A 24244-nucleotide genomic window follows, 5' to 3' on the forward strand; every position below is an offset into this window, starting at 1 on the left:
AACAATGTTTCAACCTTGCAGTCTTCTTCAGGTTCATTCAAAGGACAGGAAATGGCATCTTTTATTCAGTATATATCAGAATAACAAAGGTGTTGACATATTTATTCCCAGCCCCACCTGGTGACCAGGGGCGGTATCAAAGATTACTCTGTTTCATGATTACATGAGTACAACAATACAAAAGTTTCATGTGACATATTGTGACAATAGTTTAATTTATTTTTATTTTAAATAATAAAAAAAACTATTTTTAAAACAATTTTGGAGAATTATCTGGTTGCAAAACTAATGCCAGTAAACGGCAGCAATAATTATAATGTGTGCATCTTCTTGATGTATCTTAAGGAACAGTGCAGTCAGTCTTAGCACGTAATTAATGCAGGCTCCTATGTATTTCTAGCAGGCCTAAGTTTAGCTGTCCTGAAAGTGGGTCACTGCCATTATAAATTCAAGTGCTTTCCTGACAGCTGGTCACAGAACTAGTGATGTAGGGAATCTAGGGATGTAGGAGTCTGTATTATTGTATACACATGACATGGAGCCCATGATGTATACATTGGACGGTCCATGTGGAAACATTCCAGGTTCAAAGAGATGCTTTGGCAGTGTGTTAGGGCTTTCATTTCTCTAGATTCCTCGAAAGAAACTACAGCTGACTGTGTTAGGATCCTGAACATTGTATGCCAGGGATAAAGAAACTACAGCTGACTGTGTTAGGATCCTGAACATTGTATGCCAGGGATAAAGAAACTACAGCTGACTGTGTTAGGATCCTGAACCTTGTATGTAAAGAAACTACAGCTGACTGTGTTTTGTTAGGATCCTGAACCTTGTATCCAGGGATGCCCTTCAATGGACACGAGCATAGGCAGCAGGACATAATTTCCTTTGACTGTGCCAGGGGTCATTGTGACCTTTGGCCTGTTGGTTCTGTCTGATTTGTGGTTGGTACAATTTGAGCTACTAAGGAAGTGACTGTTTGTAGTAAATAGATTAGTGTCTACTCAACTGTCTCATGGAGGCTTATTACGGTGATGATGATAACAGTGTCATGGCATTGTTTTGTTTACGGAAGTTGAATTGAATCTAGCCGATATTTAGTTTGGGTGTCTGTAAGCCTACACACTCATTGTTCAAGAAATTGTTCTTATTTTACTTAATTGCCTCATTGACTGGTGTCCCCAGGTCTACCAGGCCTACTAGGCCCCTCCCTTTTTCCTGCTACACCAACAAAATAGCCAATCTACAAGCTCACAATGCCTCGTGTAGCAAAACATTGTGAGCTGTAGATCCGCTACTGTAAGGTGCATGTGGTTAAGTGGATGTCCAGGCACTTGAGCTCCAACGCCTTCTCTTTGTAACGCAATACATTTAAACAAGATACCAAATTTCTTGAGTTTTGGCTGGCTTCACTGAGCTGTTTTGGCTGTTTGTAAACAGTTACATGCATGTGAATAAAAATAACTAAACATACAGATACACGTGTGGGCAATGCATATATTTTCCATTCAGTGGAATCAGAATGACAGGTTCAACGCAGTAGCAATAACATTACGTGCATGCATGCATAACCCCCCCCCCCAATATCTGCTTTAAGATGAGATGATTCAATTCTATCCAGAATATATTTTTAATTAAAATATAAAATGTTTAGCATAATCATCTTCAAGGCACAGTTTTTTAATTGTAAACTTGGATAAATACAAACTAAAATAAAGTATCTTATTCTCTGATTGACCTTCATATTTCAACATAAGAGTCTCTTCAAACGTCTTCCACTCATCGTGTGCTGTGATTGGTTCCCTGGGGAACACACCCACCCTTTTTCATTCTGCCCCTCCTTTTCCAACTTGGCAGCATGTCTTTTCTGCTCCCTGCCTTTCTCTTCATTTTTAAATGTCACTGTATGATGACAATGAAGGCATTCAACTCAATTCAGTTCAGTCGTCTCTAAAACAATTAAAAAATATATGTATAACTTTTAGCTGTGTGTGTGTGTGTGTGTGTGTGTGTGTGTGTGTGTGTGTGTGTGTGTGTGTGTGTGTGTGTGTGTGTGTGTGAGAGCACAATGTTGATTATTTGTGTACTAACTTGCTGTCATTGATGCAAATAACACAAATGTTTTTGTTACTAAAATGGTGTGTCGGACTGTGGATGTTTGTTGTGGATGTGTGCGACGACTGTATAGAATGTGAGTTTGGGGAAGGATAGATAAGAACCACTCTGTAGGTGTGTGTGTGTATGTGTTTGCCCCCGTGCATGTGTATTATGTCTGCAACTATGCCTGATCATCCATGTAATTACGTCTGTCTGTCTGTCTGTCTGTCTGTCTGTCTGTATGTATACATACACATGTGCGTGCGAGTGTGTCCTGCCCAGCACCCTTCTATGCATGTGTGTCTACTCTTGAGTGCCCTGCAGTAGCCGAGAGAAGCTTCTTGGAATAGCCAAGCCAAGCCATGTGATTCCTCCAGGTTCTATTTCAGAGCTCTGGTCGTCAAACAGGATGCACTTCACACATTGGCGAGAGGAAGAGTTTGCACTACGGTGTATAAATCCCCTATATCTCGCTAAGCCTTCCTGATCACATTCAGCAAGGGGAAACTTGTGAGTGGATGTTTTATTGAGTAAGTATGCCTTTGCTTTTGCTGTACATACAGTGTTTCTCCATGTAAGAACAGGCATTACTTGTGCAGTTGCTCTGGGGCGGGTGCATGGGTATTGGCATTGACTGAGATGAAAGTTATAGTGCACAAGTTTCAACAGGTTTTTCAAGCAAATTAGTCAGATAAAAAAAAGTATTTTGTCATATGATCCAAGTTCATGTTCATCATATGCCTATCTGCAGGGACAGTCTGGTGGTCCCACTATGGCATTGCATAACATTAACTTGTAGAGAGAAAGTGTCATGCAAGGGTCATGTGGTTCATATGTGTTAGCTCCCATTAGCAAAGTTTTAATGTCACCAAAGCGCAGCATTATGATCCACATATGCCCTTCATGAGACTAAAGAAGACCATGCGACTCGAAACATCAGAGAGCATGTAGCTCGACGAAATGTCACGCTAAAACTCATTGCTTATGGGTGTTAAACAGCATGTGGACTTTATGTTCCTTTTCCATGTGTTCTTTAGTGTTGGACGTGCATGCTCCTTGGAACTGCTCACCAAGGGATTGTGTCTAAAGGAAGCTTGCTCATGCTTTGAGTAGAACAGAACTACAGTAGATTGCTTTATGCATCGTGGAGGTCATGTCGGAGCAACCTAGACGCTGTGGTTGACGTGCAGGTGAGATAGAGAGGACCATACCAGTCTAATTTAGACTAGTCTAAAACCCATTACCAGAGGTTTTCCCTGATTACTTAAAACATGTATATTTATATATTTTAGAAGTACATCTCAACCTACATTTTTAAACATTGCCATTCGTTGCTGAATACGTTGCTGAATACAAGTACCTTGGAATATGGCTTGATGACACATTTACATTTAAATACCATATACTTAACTGTGGATAATCTTAGTCTGTAAATGTAAACTAAGGCAAACAATTGGCTTTTTTTTACCGGAACAGCTTTCTGAAACAGTCTTTCTTTGTTGGACTATGGAGATGCAGTTTATCATTCTGCTTTGCGATTTATTATCTGGTGAACCTTACAGAACTCATCACTGCATCCTATATGACAGAGTGGGTTGGCCCTCCTTGGCCGACAGGCGAAGTAAACATTGGTATCTGTTTATTTTTAAAGCAATTGATGGAACTTTACCGTTTTATATTAAAGCTCTGCTGGATTGGAATCCGGTAACATATAGGACACACTCCAGTCACTGGCTCACACTAAAGGTCCCAAATGTAAACACATAGTTGGGGAAAACAGCCTTTTGTTTTAGTGCCCCAACCACGTGGAATGACCTACAGCTAAAGATCTGTTCTCCCATAACATAGGGTCAATTTAAATATTTGATTGCAGACTTGCCCCCAAGTATCTGCAACTGTTTTTAAACATATGTGCTACGTCACGCGATGAGGAAATGTTGCTGTTCTGTTCTGTTGAAATGTTGTATTATGTGTATCTCGACAACACTGCAAATGAGGGTGACCTCAATGCCTTTCGAGAATAAATAAAGGTTTGAATGAATTCATTAATTCATTTTGACACGGTCAGGAAAAGCATTCTACAAGACTTTAAAGTTCACCCTTTTGAAAGCCAGTATGCTATTTAATTTAAGATTGATATTGTATACCATATGCAGTACAGTGAATTGTATCTAATGTTGACAATTATGAACCAGGAATTTGTCGTGTGTGTGTGTGTGTGTGTGTGTGTGTGTGTGTGTGCGTGCAATCAGAGTTGTGCCACAGAGATAACCTGATAGCATTAACGTTTCCACAAGGAGGGGGTGGGGAAATTAAACCGTTAAAAGGTCATCGCCCATATGTTAGCTATCCCCATGGTGCTTTCCACAGAAGCACGTAGGTGAGGCATGGCATGATCTCTACTCTGTTCTGTCCTGTTCTGTTCCATCATTATCCAAGAGCACAGAAAGGTGTCAGGCTGACATTAAATGTCATGTCATAGGTTTTATGTTCTCATTGGCAGTTAATGCTAGTGCATGCAGTGGACAGTGTTTATAACCCCCCCGACCCCCCTGCCTTTATTTTTCCGTCGCTCTCTGGTTCCATTCATCATCCATCATCTCTCTCTGTCCTAATATCCTGCTGGTCCTTATTGCAGGGGATGAACATGAGTCCTCCACAGTATGTGAGCTCATCAATGGGGAATGTGTGTCTGACACTGGTTAGAATACTGACCCAGAGAAACCCCTGCACAATCCACTGAGGGATTCCTCCTTACAGCTGTGTTTCAGAGGAGAGAATATGCATCCAAACTGTGCTTTCCTCTCCCCTTTGTGATGTGTGTGTGTGTGTGTGTGTGTGTGTGTGTGTGTGTGTGTGTGTGTGTGTGTGTGTGTGTGTGTGTGTGTGTGTGTGTGTGTGTGTGTGTGTGTGTGTGTGTGCGTGCGAGTGATATCTAATACACCAGATGTTGTTGTGGTTGATGAAGAAGAGTCCAGAGAGAAGTGTCTGTATTAGAGATTGCATGCACCTTTGACCCTAGCCTAATATATATATATGTATATATATATAGCCGAGGGTTTCAACTATTTGGAATGCCCAAAAAGGATGCAAAAATGATTGTGCTGTCTCTGCCATAATTGGGATCCTCCACATATGGCAGAAATGTTGTTACTTACAGTATACCTCTAGAGTACTGATGCTTTATGTATGATGAAGACGTATGCCATGATTTTGTGCATGTGTGTCTGTCCATGGTAAAGTTGGAAACAAACCTACTGCCACTGTGCTAGAGACAAACCTATGCCGGTAGGGGGAGAAATATTCACATCACACTTAGTGTGCATATGTCTATGTACAAGTCTTGTGAATATTGGCAATGGCAATGCTGGTCTGTCGGCCTGCCCAGCCCTTTGGTCTCAAACAAGATATTTCGCAAACTACTAGCTAAATTACCATGGCATTTGGACTGTGACATTGGAGTATTCACAGTGACACATCACTTCTTCTTCTTCTTCTTCTGCTATTTGCACTGTATGTATCATGCCAAGTATACATAATATCTACTTTTCTCACACTTGGTCTGACTCATATCTACATTATTATTTTTTATTATCTACTTTGTTAATATTTTACCCTTACTAGTTCATACATTTTCTCTTGTGTTTTCAAACAATGTTTTTGTGGCTGACGGCATGCACCATTTCAAAATCCTTGTATGTACTTGGCATAGTTATAAATATTAGAGACGGCACCGGAATTTCCCTCCCATCCACTTGCATGGAGCGCATAATACTCCCTTTTCACCCCTTCTTCCCGTTGGAAAAGTGGTGGGCTCATAGAATTCATGAACACGCCGGGCCAAAAGCAGGAACGAGCACCGCAAGTTGTCTGTGCGTGTGTGTGTGTGTGTGTGTGCGTGCGAGTCACGACTCGACAGCGGCGGTACGAACGACGCGCGTTCACGTTTTAGGGCCAGTTCGGCTCGAGCTGCATTGCCTACGATCGGCCAGCATGCCCATTTGGCTTCAATGCTCCGTCTCTGTGGCCGGGGCTTGGTATTTGGCCATTGAACAGATTCTGATTCTGAGAAATGTGACAAAACACCAGCAGTTCTGCTCATATCATGTTAAGCCAAACAAAGTTAAAGCTAGAACAAGGACATCAGTCAGTGTAGACAGAAAACCAGAAGGTTAAGAAAGTAAAAAAACATCTTGGATTTTGTATGTTTGGGTGCACAAGGCTAGCTTTCCTTGTTTCATTGTGTTAATTAAGTAATACATACAGCACATAAATTAATGTCATTGTTGGCAGAATATACATCAATATTGTACATCATTTTCATAAAAATGGAAATGCACAGTAAAATCGTATGTGCAGTTATTTCAACCAAAAAATGGCTTAGGGATGGGTGAGGGGACTTTGTTAGGGTGAGGTCAAGGAAGGAGTGGGTTAGCATTTCATTTGAATTCTTTGTAATCTGCAGTTTACATTAAGCCAAGGCCAATGTCATGTTTGGTTGTCTGTCATCATAATTAGCTGTCCTTGTCCATCCTTGTGTTGTGTGGTCCACTAAAGGACACTTAGGTTTCCTCTGACTTTCCCCTGGGGATTGCCTTGTGTTATGAAACTTGATTCCTGCCTGCCCTGCCCTGCAGGTCCACTGCAGTGAGATGGATTGCGCCTGCATGCCCTGACAGTTCTTCTGGGTAACAGTAGTGGATTTGGGCTGCATTATGCAATACTTCCTGAAACAGTGTTTAAAACAAGGCAGCTATGACCGAACATCTTACCCAATCTTTAAAGACTACTTTGTCGTACGATACGGCTCCTATTTCCGGCATGTGACACTGTCGTATGATGGAGTATAAATATGCATGAGTGTTTACAGATGTGTCCACTGCCTGCTCATAACCTGACAGTATATCCACACACAAACTCACGCCAAGCCTCAGTCTAAAAGAGCTTGCAGAGTGAGTGTTACAGACTATTGCATCTTTATGGAAATAAATCCTTTTTCTATTCCCATACTGTCTAAAATGTGCTTGTCTATTGTTTCATTGTTTTTTTCAAGGTAAATTCTCCCATATATTCTCTTCATCTCTATTTTCACCCCCAATTAGGTGTGTGTGACCTAGCCACGTGACCTCTAACCCCTCCCCTTCCAAATTGACCCCCGCCCCTCCTGCTGGTGGCCAGAGTGGGCTCCATCCATGGCCCTGGAGAAGCTGCTGGGTTTTGGCAAGCAGCTGCTGAGGGTGAAGGTGGTGAACTGTAACAGTGAGGAATCTCGCCTGTCCAGATGCCTCAACACCTTCGACCTGGTGGCACTGGGGGTGGGCAGCACGCTGGGAGCTGGCGTCTATGTGTTGGCTGGCGCCGTCGCACGAGAGAACTCGGGTAGGAGTTACTTGATTTATCCCCTTGACCGCATGAACCTTTGTTTCTCGTATTCTGGGCATGTCATTATTGTCGAGCATTCCGTGAAAATTGGCGAATTATTCCGCAAAAATAGCAGAGCTACAAGCATGTCATAATGCTTGTAGATTGGCTATTGTTCGCGAAGAGATTTGGCGAGGGACCCCGGTCAAAGAAGTATGTAGGGTTTAAGTGGTTAACCACTGCGATGGCAACCATGTACCTCAATGTGGACTGACTGTGAAATTCACATGCCAATGTGCACCACAGATGAACTCCAATCCATCACAACACCAGATGGTGTTTTGTCTTCCTTACAAGTTACATTTCACAGCAGTCTCATGCCAAATATTGTGTTGCATTTGTTGCTTGATAACGTTTTTATTTTTTTGCAGAGTATCATCATTGTACAGCGAGGTGTAAATTAGGCTTTCATTTAATTGTCTGTCTTTGATGCTACTGATTAAGTTACCTGTACACGTGCAACGCAAAATCCCATAAGGTTAAAGAAATCAATCAATCAGTACAGTTATTCCAAGGCATGAAGCAGAGTTAGCAGACTAGTCTAGACTTGACTACATTCCTGGTATAGCTAGACAAGCCAGAGTTTTTACTGAATGCCTACTTAACGGTTGCAGTAATTTTGTTCATCGAGAGAAATTAATTGGGTGGAGGAAAAATGTGTGGCTTTTTTCAGATGTCGGAAATCGCAAGGAATGGTGTGAATGTCTAGAATGTGTAATCTAACTGTGTCATTCTCTCAGCAAAATATAAAGACTAATGCTGAGTCTTGGCTTTTGGATCGGTAGGGGTCTGTCTAGAAACTGGGACATGTGCTGCACAAACACTTTGAAGCCGCGTGCTTGAAACATGCTCTGAAAATGTGGTTCTCTCTCATGACATGATCTCGGTCATCTTCCAGGTCCTGCCATTGTTCTGTCCTTCCTGATCGCAGCCCTAGCCTCAGTGCTAGCCGGTCTGTGCTACGCCGAGTTCGGCGCTCGCGTCCCCAAAACCGGCTCAGCCTACCTGTACTCTTATGTGACTGTAGGAGAACTGTGGGCCTTCATCACCGGATGGAACCTCATCCTCTCCTACATCATTGGTAACGATGAACAGATGCATGGCTAGGCGCTTATCTTTATTATAATATAATGATTATAATTATCATTATTATTATTATTACATTTTTGTCACAAATGTTTTACATACGCAGATTTATTTAGACACGCATGCACTCTTAAAAAGGTCTGACACTCATTTTGTTGTTTTATATAGGCCTATATATATATATATATTCCTTTTCTATTAAATGATTTGTTTGTGACCCTGTCAGAACATTTCATATTCCACTGGATGAAAACCAGAGCTCACTGCTTACCATATAGGGACAGAATATGCAATACAAAGCGTAATATAGATACCATAATGGAAATGCATTGTGAACTTGTAGATCGGCTATTGTCGGTGTGCGACACAATGCAATGTATAGATTATGCATAACCCACCTCGAACCCTGCATATCTCTTTCTTTGTCTGTCTGTCTATCCATCCATCCCAGGCACCTCCAGCGTGGCCCGAGCATGGAGTGCTACATTTGACGAGTTGATAGGAAAGCACATAGAGACTTTCTGCAGACAGTACATGGCTATGAAGGCCCCCGGTGTTTTGGCAGAATATCCTGACATGTTCGCTGTCCTCATCATATTCACACTCACTGGTAGGAAGAAGAATCTCTCTCTCTCTCTCTCTCTCTCTCTCTCTCTCTCTCTAACACTCTCTCTCTCACTCTCTCTCTCTCTCTCTCTCTCTTCTCTCTCTCTCTCTCTCTCTCTCTCTCTCTCTCTCTCTTTCTCTCTCTCTCTCACGCTCTTGCACAGTGACATGTTGGTTTGGCCAGTCAGCTCACGCATGCACATGCATGCATTCCGCACAAATGTACGTGCATGAGCACGCACGCACACACACACACACACACACACACACACACACATACACACACAGGGGGCTGCCCTGTGGTTCGACTGCCTGATATTTGCTCAGATTATGCTGTTGGGGACCATTTTTGGTGCTCTGCAAGATCGGGCTTTGATCGCCGAGGTTTTGCTCGCTGTGTGTGAAAGGCTCTGCGAGAAGATATAGTGCTGATAAAAGCACTCGCCTTCCGTGCTCACCTTCCCGACCGTTTCTGAATATCTAGCAGGTTTGATGCATGTCTCTCTCGCTGACTGGACATTGTACAGTATGAACTGGGTTGCGAACTTGCGTCCACGTCCCGAGAATGCCATATTACAGCCAATGAGAGCACAGGACAGCTGTGCTCACTGTCTGTCTATCTGCCTTTATTCCTTGGGTAAATCGCTGTGTCGTACATATTGTTAGCTATATTAGCGCAATGTTGCTGTTAAATAGTCTATAAAACAGGAATCAACAGTGCAGAGCAAACTTTTGGACCTTGTGCGCTGTGTGTGTGTGTGTGTGTGTGTGTGTGTGAGAGAGAGACATTAAATGAAAGTTAAATGAAAATCAAGATTTAACGTCCTGTCTCGCTATAGCGCACGTAGGCTATACGCTATCACAAACATTTCGCCCTGTGTAGCCTGGCTATTCCTGTGTGTGGCGTGCACGCAGAGAGAGAGAGAGAGAAAGAGAAAGTATATGTATCGGGACTGGATTGCATCTTGTGAACTCGTGAACTCTTGCAGTGTGTGATCCCTAGTCGGCGATCAATCGTTTAGTGTGAAAGCCACAAAGATAATATGACAGCCGATAAAAAAAAGACTCTTGTAGTGTGAAATTCATAACGATCTGATGACTCGCCGACAACATTAACACTCCTGCAGTGTGTAGGGGCCATTAGTTCGACCCTGCATTAAGGTTGGTGAACATGCGCTGCTCCCGTGCTTACGGTTATGTTTAGGTTAGTGTTAGTAATGGTCGAACTAACGGGAGGTCGAACCAATGCCACGCAGTCCACACACACACACACACACACGCGCGCTCACACGCACACGCACGCACATGCACACGCACGCACATGCACACACACACACACACACACACACACACACACACACACACACACACACACACACACACACACACATTTTGCAAATTGAATTAAACTTTCTCTTTCATTATCACCTCCTGGGTCTTCCTCCCCACTGCAGGGGGTGGTGTGATGCTCTGCTCATGCATGCGTGTGCACCAATCACAGTAACACACATGAATCACAGCCACACGCACAAATCACTTTCACACCATGTGACGGTATTGTAACTCACGTCTCATCTCCTCTCCTCTCTCCTTCCCCCATCTCACTGTCTCAGGTCTGCTGGCGTTTGGAGTAAAGGAATCAGCTATGGTGAACAAGGTGTTCACATGTATCAACATCCTGGTCCTTTTGTTCATGGTGATCTCCGGCCTTGTGAAAGGCACAATGAAAAACTGGCAAATCGACCCTGATGAGATATTGTTTGCCAACGTCACCAACTCCAGCTTAAAGTGAGCTCAAGATGTATTTCTCATATCACATTTCAAAACAAAAAGTCCAAATCTTTGACAGCATGTTAATCTTTTTTATTTTATTTGTCAATTGACCCAACCCCTCTACTCTGTTGTGTCAGTACAACAGAGCCCCTGCCATCCCAGGAGAGGTTGGGAGTGGGCGGGTTCATGCCGTTTGGCTTCACCGGTGTCCTATCAGGCGCGGCCACCTGTTTCTACGCCTTCGTCGGATTTGACTGCATTGCCACCACAGGTCAGTGTGATTGATGATTACGTTTAGGGGGGGCCACGCATTAGTCCAACTACGTGGCCGGTTAAGAAAGACTCACCCGTGGATTCCGCGTGCGGTTAGGGTCAGGGTTAGGGTTAGGGTTTGGGGATAGAGTTATAGTGCTATGCACCCATTAAGTGTTGCTCCGTCGTATGGTGCTGTTGCATGCTGAAAATGGCAGCTCTACAAGCTTGCATCGCTGTGAGATCATCTAGCTATAGATCATCTATTTTCAGCATGCAACACCATTGTACGACAAAGGGGTTAGAAAGAAAAAGATTGCCTCTACTTCCTGTATCCCCCATTCTTGTAATTGGAGCTGTGTGGGGGGGAATTTCTTCCTGGAGATTGTCTGAACCTCTAGGATCATTACATAAGTAGGGCAGGGCTGAAGGGAAACAAATGGTGCCGTTTAGTGTGTTTGGCCTAAATCTGCTCCTGGCACAATGCCAGGCTGTGACGCAAATCCGAGCTGTAAATGATGATGTGTGGACTGTGGGGTACTCGAGAGGTAAGTAGCTCCCCTGTTTTTTTCCGTGCTGAAACGCCTTTCAGTTGGGAAAGAGCGAGAGTTTATAATTCTTTGTGTACCTTTCTCCCGCCATACGGCACTCCCCTGTCTCTCATTTCCTTCCACCCCTCTTTTTCCTGCATTGCAATTGGCTGAAATGATCCTATAACCCAGGGCAGGTTCTGGGACTTGTGTGGGCATGTCTCGCTTACACTCAGGGAGCCCCAAGGCATTGCACATCACTATGTATGTGTTTGCGAGTGCCTGCTGCATTGGTGTGTGTGTGTGTGTGTGTGTGTGTGTGTGTGTGTGTGTGTGTGTGTGTGTGTGTGTGTGTGTGTGTGTGTGTGTGTGTGTGTGTGTGTGTGTGTGTGTGTGTGTGTGTGTGTGTGTGTGTGTGTGTGTGTGTGTGTGTGTGTGTGCGTGTGCGTGTGCGTGTGCGTGTACAGTTCACAATCGGAGGGGACACAGAAAAACTACAACTCTCCCTCCCGTTTTTATTTTGTTTTTCTATTTTTCTGAAGTTCCTTATTCTCTCTCTCTCTCTCTCTCAGCTCCCACTTATGAGTTTTTAACAACCCCGTTCACTATAGCTGTCACCCATAAGTAGCTGTCAGTCATCATGCATAGGGGCATATAATCGAGTCCAGGCTACTACAGATAGACATACGTTGTCATCGCTATGTGATTTGTCATTGCCGAACAAGCCCTCTGTGTTCTCAAGGAGCGCTGAACTGAACATTGCATAATCGCCTGCTGCTGAATTAATGGCTGTTTCAGTCTACTGGGAGAGTAAGAAAAATAAGCTCCTTGTTGAATCGGTTGTAAAAAATTGCACAACATGTTATCTCAGTGCATCTATTTGCAGAGTTTTGCGTGGTTGCTGAAATACAGCCAGGGTTGCCATGAAATGGGAACAATGTGTGTGACTTTGAATCTCGTCAGGCCGTCGAGTACAAACAGATGTGGCTAGCAACACTTACTGTTGCTGTATTGGTGCACTATGCATCATGTTATGTTTTAGATCATGCTGACCCTTAAAGTAATTTGCTGTCTGAAACAGCTACTCTTTACGTAACTTTACGTATCACAATGGACAGTCACGATGAACATAATGATAAAATGAATACTGGAATGTAACACCCAGGATTTGATACCAGGTCTCCTGTGAACAAAACCAAGCATCTACCACTCATTCAAGGGGGAATCCCCTTCAACAGGAGAGTGTATGAGCTGCCCCCTTTGATCTTGGGCAGGGCTATGGCGTTGGGTTCATCCCTCTCTTGCCCCTCCCCCCACAAGGAAACCTGATCCGGGTCACAGCACCAATGTAACACCCACAGGACTCGAACCCAGGTCTCCCATGTGGGAAACCAAACGTGCAATCGTGCATCCTTAAACAAATAAGGAATCTTCCCATTGCTTCAGGGGAGACATTAGGCTTATGAGTAGGCGTGCAAGTGTGCAACATGTAATGGAATTAATCAATTTAATTGATTATAAAAATATGATCACTAATCAATTTTAATCAAGATAATTTTTTTGGGGGGATGAAGAATGTTTAAAAATAGCAAAAATAGCTGATCAACTTGGCACACACATTTTCATTATTTATATGCGATAATACCACTTAAGTATTAAATAGGGCTTAGGTGGTTCAGACAAATTTACTTGCGTTATATTATATACACAAATGGTCAGAAAAATACTGAAGATGAAATGGAGACTTGTGGTGTGAATGCATGATTAAATTCATAGGATGAAATGGATTCTTATGTTGTGAACTCATGACTGAATGGATACTGAGCACTCATGAACTCATGATATATTAGATACACATGAACTCTTAGAATAGAGGTTCATGTGAACACATTTAATGGATGGTCATATGCAATCATGATAATTGGATGCATACTCATAATGGGTGCTCATGATATGAACCCATGATATTCTGTTTGCGTAGACTATTTGAACGGAACGGATTTGACTTGAACTCTCTGCACTTTATTTTATTCACTATTCTTTGCACTGTTTTGCACTTGTCCTAATGTTGTAACTGCACTCTGCTGTCCCACCAAACCAAATGTTTACATGTCATGGCAATAAAGTCTTCTGATTCTGGCCTGTCTTCTGATTAGGCCTGTCACAATTATTACATATAATAATTGTAATTTGGTTGTCCAAAAATAGTTATTTAAATTGTTTTTTTTAAGTATACAATTTTTATAATTTCTTCTTAGAACTGCTATGTGCCATTTTTGTTTACAAAGCCTAAAAGGCTTGAGTAGACTATTTCAGTTCTCTCAGTTACAAAAGTCTTTACTTGTTGCATTGAGTGCATTCGTGCATTCCTGTAATCTAGCCAATTTTTAAACAGTGTCGTAACAACAGATCTGAAATGCAGGCAAGCTGTTGGCATTCTCTAAAATTAATAACATACAGGTCTCAGCTTGAAATGTCAACTTCCAGTTACAGTGCACTGTATGTACTTATTCCAAGTATCCAAATCGGGGGCAAGTAAGGTCACTGTGTGTGTGTGTGTGTGTGTGTGTGTGTGCGCGCATGTCGGCCTTTGCCAACACCCACAACACAACACACAGAGATTGAGGATTAAAAGCAAAGACATATTGCTTTTCCTGACAAATATCACAATTGCAATATAAATTGCAAAACATGTTGGCGTTTACTCGACATTACTATAATGGAAGAATATGATGATCTCAGTGCACAACTTGATTTGTCAAAGCAGCAACTCTGCACAGCTCCAGGCAGAGAACATTCTGTCATCCTGATCCAACTCTCCCAAGACAATGTTGAAAGTTTTGATGTATTTTTTATTGATGCATATCCCTAACATAATTACATAAACAATCTGTTTATGTATTTATGCAAGTCCACTGATCTTTATGTTGTTGTGGAAGTATTTCAGCCTGGAAACCAGACGAATCTTGGAAATAAATCTTCCACACTAATATCTACGTAGTGATATTACTCTGGCAATGCCAGGTGTATTTAAGTCTGCATGTGGGTTTTATAAATATTGAACCAATGAAAAGTATTATCAAGAGTTTTTACTAAATAGTAACAATAGAGCTTCGCAGTCCCTACCAGGGCCCAGGAAATGATTCCCCGTTCATTTTCTTCATAGACATTTCAAAAAATATTTATTTAAAGACCTTTTAAGCCTCGTACAAAGCCAACTCGAGTTGTGAGAAATCATGACAACAAACACAATTTTTCGGGCCGAATAAATAATTAGAAAGAAGATTAGAAAACGGCAGGTTACAACACTTTTTTTCTTGTTTTGCTTCTTTGTAATTAAATTTAAAAAGGTCTTTAAATAAATACTTTTTTAAATGTCTTTGGGAAAATTGCATTGGGAATTATTTCCTGGGCCTGGCGTCGTCATGAAAGGGGGTGGGACTGCGACGCTCTATTAGATCCATTGGAAAATGCCCATTCACACCTATAACTATAACTACAAAAATTTAGTTTTACAAATTTAGCCAAGTGGAGGTCAGAGTTCACACCACTACTATAACAAATATATTGGTGAACGATATAGTTACCGTTAGAAATGTATTATAGTGCTCAGCATGACCACAGGATATTTTGTATTTATTTTGTAACACTTATGAACATACAGGGTGTCCGCGACATTATGCAAGTGCACTGATCTCCATGTCCTCCTTTACACCCCCCAAAACCCCCGCCCCGCCCACCAGGTGAAGAAGTAAAGAACCCTCAGAGGGCCATCCCCATTGGCATAGTGTCGTCTCTGCTCATCTGCTTCGTGGCCTATTTCGGCGTGTCTGCCGCCCTGACCCTGATGATGCCGTACTACTTGCTGGACGCCAACAGTCCTCTGCCTGTAGCTTTCAAGTATGTAGGCTGGGAGGGGGCCACATACGCCGTGGCTGTAGGCTCCCTCTGTGCACTGTCTACCAGGTAAGCACTTGCACCTACTGGCGTACACTACTAAACATCTAATCGTGTCGATGTCAGTCGTATATGACATATTATCTTTGGCGTATGACTCCATATTTGGGTTTGGGAAAGGTTTCAGCCCTGTTGACTTAACATTTAAGTAAAATATTTCACTATAAAAAGTAAAGTATAAAACATAGAAACACATGGAAAAAGTGGAGGCACATTAGTTCTGTGGCCTACTGGCAGTGTGCACAAGAAATTTGGCACCGAACACTCCAGCACTCCAGCGACATTAGCTCTGGGCACACAGACTCAGTGTTAATGTAACTCTGAAAGTGTACACAGTTCCATTTGCTTCCATTTGTATACTCCCCAAAGTTACAGATGTGTGTATACAAGCATACTGTAGCTATGTCATCCAGTATAGGTGTGCATGCATTGCACATACATGTACTACTCACTCACTGTACTGTATTATGTACATTTGCATGTGCATATACATGTGGTGTCGTGACACATGTAGACCTGTATCCCCAGGCAACCACACTGTGTGTGTGTGTGTGTGTGTGTGTGTGTGTGTGTGTGTGTGTGTGTGTGCCAACGTGCACTTGCATGACTGCATATGAGTATATTTAACTCTGGAAGGCATTTGATCCTCTTGACTAAAAATATGAGCAGTCAGCAGTCACTAGTCAGCTTGTGTAGAGAGTATTGCGCATGCCTAACTTTTCAACTGGGACACGCCCACCTCTTCTAGACTGAAAACATTGAGCAGCATGGAGCATTGGAGTTTGGAAGCACTCGTTGGAAATCACCTGTTTCTATAAATTGCACATAATGCAGGAGAGAGCATGTTGCGCTATTGAAAACGAGCTCTTCCAAACTCTGACACTTAACACTGCTGGTGCTGCTGAATCTTTCAGAATAATCAGAATAGAGTGCCAAGCAGATGAAAAAACAAAAACTTTACAGATAGAAAGAGGATTATTCAAGCTTTCCGTACAGCTGTTATTATATGTTTATGTAACAGTCACTCACGCCACCAGCTGATAGCTTCATCATATTTACTTGGGCTGTGCACTCCAAAGGTTGTGATAGATTTAATGAACTGTTACTCTGATTTAGACAGACAATCTCAGAACTCCTTCTCTGAGATTTGCTGTACCTTCATACACATGAAAGTGATTGAATGAATTGATGCAAATGGTTCAGGTTTAATTCTTGATTTATGTATATGTTGAATATTCAGTGTAGCATGGTTTTTCCTGCTATGCATAATATTAACCCTGTTATCATAACCCTTACATCTCCCATCTCTAAGCCATGTTAAATGATTAATTGGGAGTAACACTGTAATCTCTGGTTTAATATGAGGTTAGGACGGTTGTTAACAGGTTGGGTGTTGTTGAGCTGTTGAAACTGTTCCTGCATGGTATAATATTTAATGAATGCTGAGTTTTCTAACCGTTGATATGTGTCTTGTGTGTGCTGTGGTTATGTCCATGCTGATGGGTAAACACCATGTCCCATGTGGCAGCCTGCTGGGTGCTATGTTCCCCATGCCACGTGTGATCTGGGCTATGGCCGACGACGGGCTGCTGTTCAAGTTTTTGGCCGTGATCAGCCCGCGCACCAAAACCCCTCTAACCGCAACCCTCACCTCCGGTGTAGTGGCAGGTGAGACACTAACACGCATGTCTTAAAGCTGCAATCCATAACTACAATGTCATTTTAGTCAATCAATATGTATGGTAGAGTATGTTAATACAATATTATAATATACGGGTAACTGCAGTGTTGGCCATAGGACCACTACTGGTCAACAAGAGTATTGCATGATGCTCAAAGTGTAATATCGCCCCTGCCTAAATGAGCTCGGCAGTACAGAATCCCGGATAGGACATACTGTTATGGATTGAAGCTTTAATAATCAGATTTTTATTTGTATTTGTTTTACTGTTACTGAACTGTACTCTGCAAGATGTCCCATCCTGCTGATGTACAGTAGACTTAAGTTAAGCCACATTTAATAATAACAATAATAATAATAGTAATAATAATAATAATAAATGCAATTTATATAGGACTGTTCTAGATACAAAGCACTCAAAGAGCCCACTCACTAGAATAAAATGTATTTTACTCTTAGTGAGTGTGTCAAAAGATGTAAATATTGTAAATTACAATTACATTTCCACGGACCTCAGGAGAGCTCACGATTATTTCAGAGAGGAATATGCACAGCAAAATCCTTTATGGCTACATTTTTACATTTTTACTAGTTTTACTAGTTCTGGAGTGCAGTCAACATTGCACTCCGTTTGTGGTCCCTGCTAAGCTCCTGGAACCAACCCCGGTTCTCCTGAGTTACAACTTTCTGCTATGGAATCTGGTGATATTCTGTATGCATAGTGGCGACTAATGACAGCATGCTGAGGGGCCAGGCTCTTCTCCACTGTGGGGCACATGCATGCCAACAGCACAGATCCTAACCTGGGTTTAACACCTCACCAACCCTCCCTCGACCCCCATCTCCGTTATACTACGTCTCCTTCTCTCGTTGTCTCCTCTTTCCCCACTGCTGACCCCTCTCCATTTTTTCCTTCCCCTTCCTGGACTTTTTCCTCCCTTACGCCTGCCTGTCACCCACAACGCACCCCTCCCCCCCGCGCGCGCACACTGGCCCACCCAACCCCAGTCTGCTGGGTTCCATGTTCCCCCTGCCCCGTATCATCTTTGCTATGGCGAGGGATGGCCTCCTCTTCTCCTTCCTGTCCCGTGTCAGCGAGAGGAAGGCCCCTATAACCTCCACCATGGCTGCAGGGATCATGTCTGGTAAGATGGGGAGAGAGAGAGAGAGAGAGAGAGAGAGAGTGTGTGTGTGGGGGGTTTAGATGTAACCTAACCCCGCCAGATTGCGGCAGTATTGAGTTCACAAGTTCCCTCCTCCTGCATCTGGTCTCTCTCAAGCAGAAACGGAAGCAGCGGGACAAAAATCTGATATCTCCATTATAATTTCGAGTTGTAGTCTTGTTAGGTTGAGTTTACATTTGCGCTGTGGCAGCGCTTCATTGCGTCATCAGTCTCGCGCTGATCCAGCCTCTAGCGGCCGCATATCGCTCCGATCAGCATTTGATCGGAGTACATCGTCTCTGCCAGAGAGAGACCAGATGGGAGCAGGAGGAGGAACTCACTGCTGCCGCCATCTGGTGGAGTCAGGTTACTTTAGATGTGCAGGCTATGACAAGGTGCATCTGATTAACGTGCACTGTCTGGCAAATGTGAGATCACTCCGTGCACGTGAACAAGCATAAAAGGTTTTCCTTCATGTCTGTGTTTGCGACCGCATTTGCCAGGTGGCTCAAACTCAAAATATGCCCTTACCCTTAGGCCTATATATTGATTAGACAGGTAAATATTTTATTTTGAGTAGTGAAATATCCAACTTGTTGACGTCAACTGTGACCCAATTCTGGAGGGACTATGAGATCAAATAATAAGTCACTGAGTTGAGGCAACTAGAAGCAAACATCTGGGACAATGGCTAGCTCTGTCATGAACTTGTAGTGTTTCTGCTGTTGACGTACATTTCAGTTCCATATTTACACAATCCAGTTATCCTTGTTGAAAATTCCATGTTCTGTCTATTTTGGCCTTTCTCTGTGTTCCTCCATTCCCATGATGCATTCCGTGGGTAAGCACTGGCCTCATGGCCTGGCACATCTGTTTGGTCTATGGCAAGCATTACATCAATCTGATTCATAATGTGTGGATCGGTGTTGTGCCACAAACGGTCAAAAAGGACACAGGGTTAGGGCTTAAAAAACAAGAAGTATGGGTTGAGTTTTCACTCTAAGCTCACTCTCACTTTTGTGCTTAGTAAATTGATTTTTGTCACAACAAAGCAACAACAAATAAAGCAGAGATACTAACTTGATAACTTTAAGAATCACAAACACACTCATTGGGAAGACTTTGTGTACCACTGTTATATTTATTGTTACTGTTATAACTTGATTTGATATTAACAAATTGTTTGTGTAGCAGCTTTCATACATAGCTTTTTTGTTTGTTTTTTGAAAATAATATGAACATAAGACAGATAATAGCAAATGGTGGTTGAAAAGTATTGATGGGGCAACCGATGAATGGTTAGGGTGCATACCACATGGGCAACTTCAAGACTGTTTCATTCCCAGATTAAAAGCCCTGCGGATTTAGCTGAATGTCATCCCCCTGCTCTCTCCGCACTTCCTTTCTCTTTCCACTGTCACTGTTAATAAAGGCAACACAAAATAAGATGCTCTAAAACTAATGGGAAGCTACTAAAAATTGACACTACAACTGTCCACAGGTGTAAGCTAAGATATGTCATGTCCTCAACAAGTAGATTTAAAAACATATGTATTAATGACCTATATTACATTACACTTCTATTTGAAACATTAGTACCATGACAGTACTTCAAATAAACACCTTGTTTATAGTGATAAGAAATACCGTCTCTTATCCCTGGTTCTGTCTCTCTCTTTCTGTGCCCTCCATTTCCACCCCCCCCCCCCTCCAAAGCTATCATGGCCTTTCTGTTTGACCTGAAGGACCTAGTGGATCTGATGTCTATTGGCACTCTGCTCGCTTACACGCTGGTCGCTGCCTGCGTCCTCGTGCTCAGGTCAGTTGAGGAGAAACACAATAGGCTGCAAATGGTTTGATACCGTACAGTTCGGTAATTCATTAGTGCTGTCTTCTCATCACACATACAGTACTTGGGAGTAACTGCTAGTAAGAGTGCTAATTGTGTAAAGCTTGACATTTCAATTATAAGTAAACCGTATATTGCACGAGCGCTATACTGTTAGAGCAAGCAACTCATAAACAGTAATTTCCTACAAGAATGAAGGGTTACACAGTAACCCAGGTTCTCTGAGTGGAGAGACTGGCTCTCCACTACATATTATTCAATATGTACGGGAACTGACCCCACACAGGGCAGTGGACGTGGATATCTCTTTAAGACACATAATCTATGGTGGCCCGGCCCTGATACCAATCAGTGGGCCATTTAAGCCCCATCCGGGCATGGCCACTTTGATTAACACGAATTTCGGCTCTTTCGTGGAGAGCCAGTCTCTCCACTCAGAGAACCTGGGTTAGCATGTAACCCTCCGTTCTCTATCGTGTTCGAGACTGGCTCTCCACTACATATTATTCAATATGTACGGGAACACTCTAAGATACACCTCAAGGAAATAAGCAGACCAGCTGCCCCCGTGGCAGCCTGAGGTAGTTTAACCTTGAATTCCATCAGAGCCTATAAGTGGTGAGCTCCATGACCGTGGCTATCCTTGCCACCGGCGCTTAGCAACATGCTCCAAAACTCCACTATTCATACCAAGTAAGTAATACTAACAAGATGCTAGGCCAGTGACCACTGGGGTGAAGGGCCGCTCAAGCCAGCCCGTCAGATGCCCGGCCGACCTGACTGGTGTCAACCACGTCGCTGCTGTGTAGAGATGCACTATTCTACAGCAACCAGGAGGCTGTCATACCATGGGCAGAGTGTGCCCGCCTTCCAGGCGGCCTGGTACTCCCACCTGCTTGTATTCCTGTTGGATCGCCCCTGTGATCCAGTGGGACAGTCCAGCTTTCGACCATGGTCTACCCAGGCACTCCTGCCTAAAGCCCGTCGGACACTAAGTCAACAGACTGTTGAAGGCCATGTCCTGATGCAAAGCGCTGGTCCATCACTTTGTGGGCCTGTGCGGCTCTGATATACGACTCCAACGCTCTAACGGGGCAGAGTGCGGGACAGACTCTGTCTGCTCACTTCATCTGTCTGCATGTCCAAGAGAAGACATAGCTCAATCACCTGATTGAGACATGCCTCTGAGAGAACCTTGGGGAGAAGGCTGGTTCGAGGCGTAAGACTACTCCATCACCCGGCCTATAGGCCTGCAGAGCTTGTTATGGATTGACAGAGCTCGCAACTCCCACATTTCTCCTTGCAGACGTTACAGCCAACAATACTGCTCTCTTGAGTGACTGCATGTCGGGCTCACTGACTAAAGGATTTTAAAGGGGACTCATCACAGCCTGGTCCCCAAGTGGGACCAGTGGGGCCCCAACCTGAGCTCCTCTAACCAGGTTACTGCAGTCTGCAGGGACATGCACTCCCGCTCAAGTCAGCCCTTCAGACACTACGCCAACAGACTGTTGAAGCCATGTCCTGATGCGGAGCCCAGCACACTCAGTGAGGGGGGTGCTGGCTGCCACACAGATACCACACCGGTATAACCTGATACATGCGGACGGCATCGATACAGAGGCCGTCGCACAGAAAGAGGGACACCTTGTCGTCAGTGCATGTGCAGTGAGGCCCTGCGTGGATTGCGCCCATGTCCCTGTTGGGGCTGGCCTGCCTGCCTGCCCACCTATATGCCTGCTGGATTGTTTCACAACCCAATGAGTGAGCCCAGTCTTGGAGATCGTCTGCCTAAGACAGTGAGGCCCATTCGAGGCCCTGACAGGGCCCAACAGTGACTGCAACCCTGCTTCACCACCCTGCTTAGGAGGGTGGGAATGATGCAACTCAACAGGCTGACTGGCTCATACTCTAATCAGGCCATAGGGTAGAATGCAGGGATTGGTGCCAGCACCACCTAAACATTGCCATGTAGGGAGTGGCAGCGTCCTTCATGCACTGATAGAGACATTATTGTGGCTGACACTGCTAACAACAAGAATGCTGTCCTGTGAGAAACCACCAAAGTGTCCACGGGTGACTGGCACAAGCTGGGGTGGAGGCACAAGCTGGCTCAACTGTAATCGGGATGAGCAAGCCCTGGAGGCTCTCCCGATGCCAGGGTCCCAGGCTGAGCAGGCTGACCCGTAGACCCCTGGAGCTGCCAAGCCTAACTGCGGTTGCGCAGCCTGAGGAGCTGTCGAGGCAAGTTGCTCATGGCGGACCATTCCTGCCATCACCCCCTGCATCTGCAAGCCTCCTTAGCTTGTTGGAGCAATGCACTGACCTCCTGGCCTAACATGGCCAATGGCGAAATAGGCAGCTTCATTGGACGAGCTCGGTCCTCCTGCCGCAGCTCGGACTGGGGCAACCACAGATGGTGCCACACCAGAAAGCAGCAATAGTCTTGCCTGATGCTACTGTCTGGGGAGCCTGCAGCCAGTTGCTGTAGCTCCTCAATAAGGTCAGGGCCCGTCTGGTCACAGAAGCACCGCGTAAGCGTTGGCCGGCGGCGTTGACAAATTAGCCCTGTTGGCTAGTTGCGCCTAGATAGCCATGACTTTGTGGCTTCTCTGCTTTCGCTGTGGTTTCAAACTGGTAACCGGTTTCTACCACGTAGAGTCACACCTAGGTGTGGTTTCAAACTGGTAACCGGTTTCTACCACGCAGAGTCACACCTAGGTGTGGTTTCAAACTGGTAACCGGTTTCTACCACGCAGAGTCACACCTAGGTGCGTAAACGGCCCCACTGTGATACACCGTATAGTGTGCTCCGCCCTACAGCCGCAGCATGCTCCTCTGTGTTACCGAACCCAGCTCCACAGCGAACTACCCCACGGACGTGTGAGCAACACGCTGTATAGTGTGCCAATGGCTGTGATTCCGGCATTCTTCCTGGCAGACCCAGCACGTCCTGTCTGTGTCACTGGGGAACCAGATCCACAGAACGAACTACACCACGGTCGTGTAAGCTGACGCCTCACCAGCAATACAACAGTATATTGCGCTATAGTGCCGGCACAGTTTCGCCTTCCACCGAACAGACAGACCCAGCACATCCTGTCTGTGACGGAACTACACCACCGCCGCGCAATACGACGTAGTATAGTGCGCTATGATGACTGCCCAACTTGAAGGGAAACATTCGACTGACCCAGCACTTTCTGTTTGTGTCACTGAACCCAGATCCACAATATAGAACTACACCACAGGCGCGTAAGCTTGCGCAACACCAACAATACGCCTGTATAGTGTGCTATAATGACCATCTGATCCCAAGGGAGTTTGTTAGTTTCACCTACAAACGAGACACAACAGCTACCCCGAGAGGGCGACTCAATGCTCGCTCCCTGAACTGCACGCTGTACTGCATTAATAGGCTGCCGACACTCGTAAGTAGTCTCACAGAAAACTTTCACAAAAGTCCATCTTTACAGGCCTGTCCATACCAGGCAGGGCGAAGCCATAGCCTGAGCTTAGCTCACCCAGCTCTGCCAACCTGGAACATGTTAGGCTGAAGTGGAAACGACTGGCCTTTTCCCTCTAAAAACAGGCACCCATAGCCTCCCCAGCCTCAGCTGGAAAGACGAGACCATTCATACAGGAGGTGGGATCCTCATACCAGGGCCCCTGCAGGACACACACTGGTCATGGCCAATGGCCATCCTCTGTGAGCATAAGAGCTCCACAGTCCACATGCAGCCTGAGAAACCACTGCTGTTTCCATCTCCTCTATGTCTATATCAATATATTGAATATATTCTATACATACATATATTCTTTATTATAT

The 24244-nt window shown here is 44.2% G+C and overlaps 1 protein-coding gene across 3 annotated transcripts in view; it reads left to right on the forward strand.

Annotated features, from left to right (window-relative positions):
- slc7a1a (solute carrier family 7 member 1a) overlaps positions 1–24244 on the forward strand; it is a 36097-nt gene that overhangs the window by 4347 nt on the left and 7506 nt on the right. The window contains exons 1-9 of one of the 3 annotated variants that reach the window (XM_080779748.1): positions 2509–2627; positions 7200–7476; positions 8417–8599; positions 9056–9214; positions 10824–10998; positions 11121–11254; positions 15509–15731; positions 17251–17390; positions 20283–20385. In XM_080779748.1, the coding sequence (XP_080635874.1) occupies positions 7290–7476; positions 8417–8599; positions 9056–9214; positions 10824–10998; positions 11121–11254; positions 15509–15731; positions 17251–17390; positions 20283–20385 (1304 nt within the window). In that variant the 5' untranslated portion in view covers positions 2509–2627; positions 7200–7289. Of the gene's footprint in view, positions 1–2508; positions 2628–7199; positions 7477–8416; positions 8600–9055; positions 9215–10823; positions 10999–11120; positions 11255–15508; positions 15732–17250; positions 17391–18411; positions 18549–20282; positions 20386–24244 lie in introns of those variants that run through there. The other 2 variants (XM_080779747.1, XM_080779749.1) reach the window with 2 other exon arrangements.

The sequence above is a fragment of the Protomyctophum bolini genome, assembly GCF_963924005.1.
Source record: "Protomyctophum bolini genome assembly, chromosome: 13".
NCBI lineage: Eukaryota > Metazoa > Chordata > Actinopteri > Myctophiformes > Myctophidae > Protomyctophum > Protomyctophum bolini.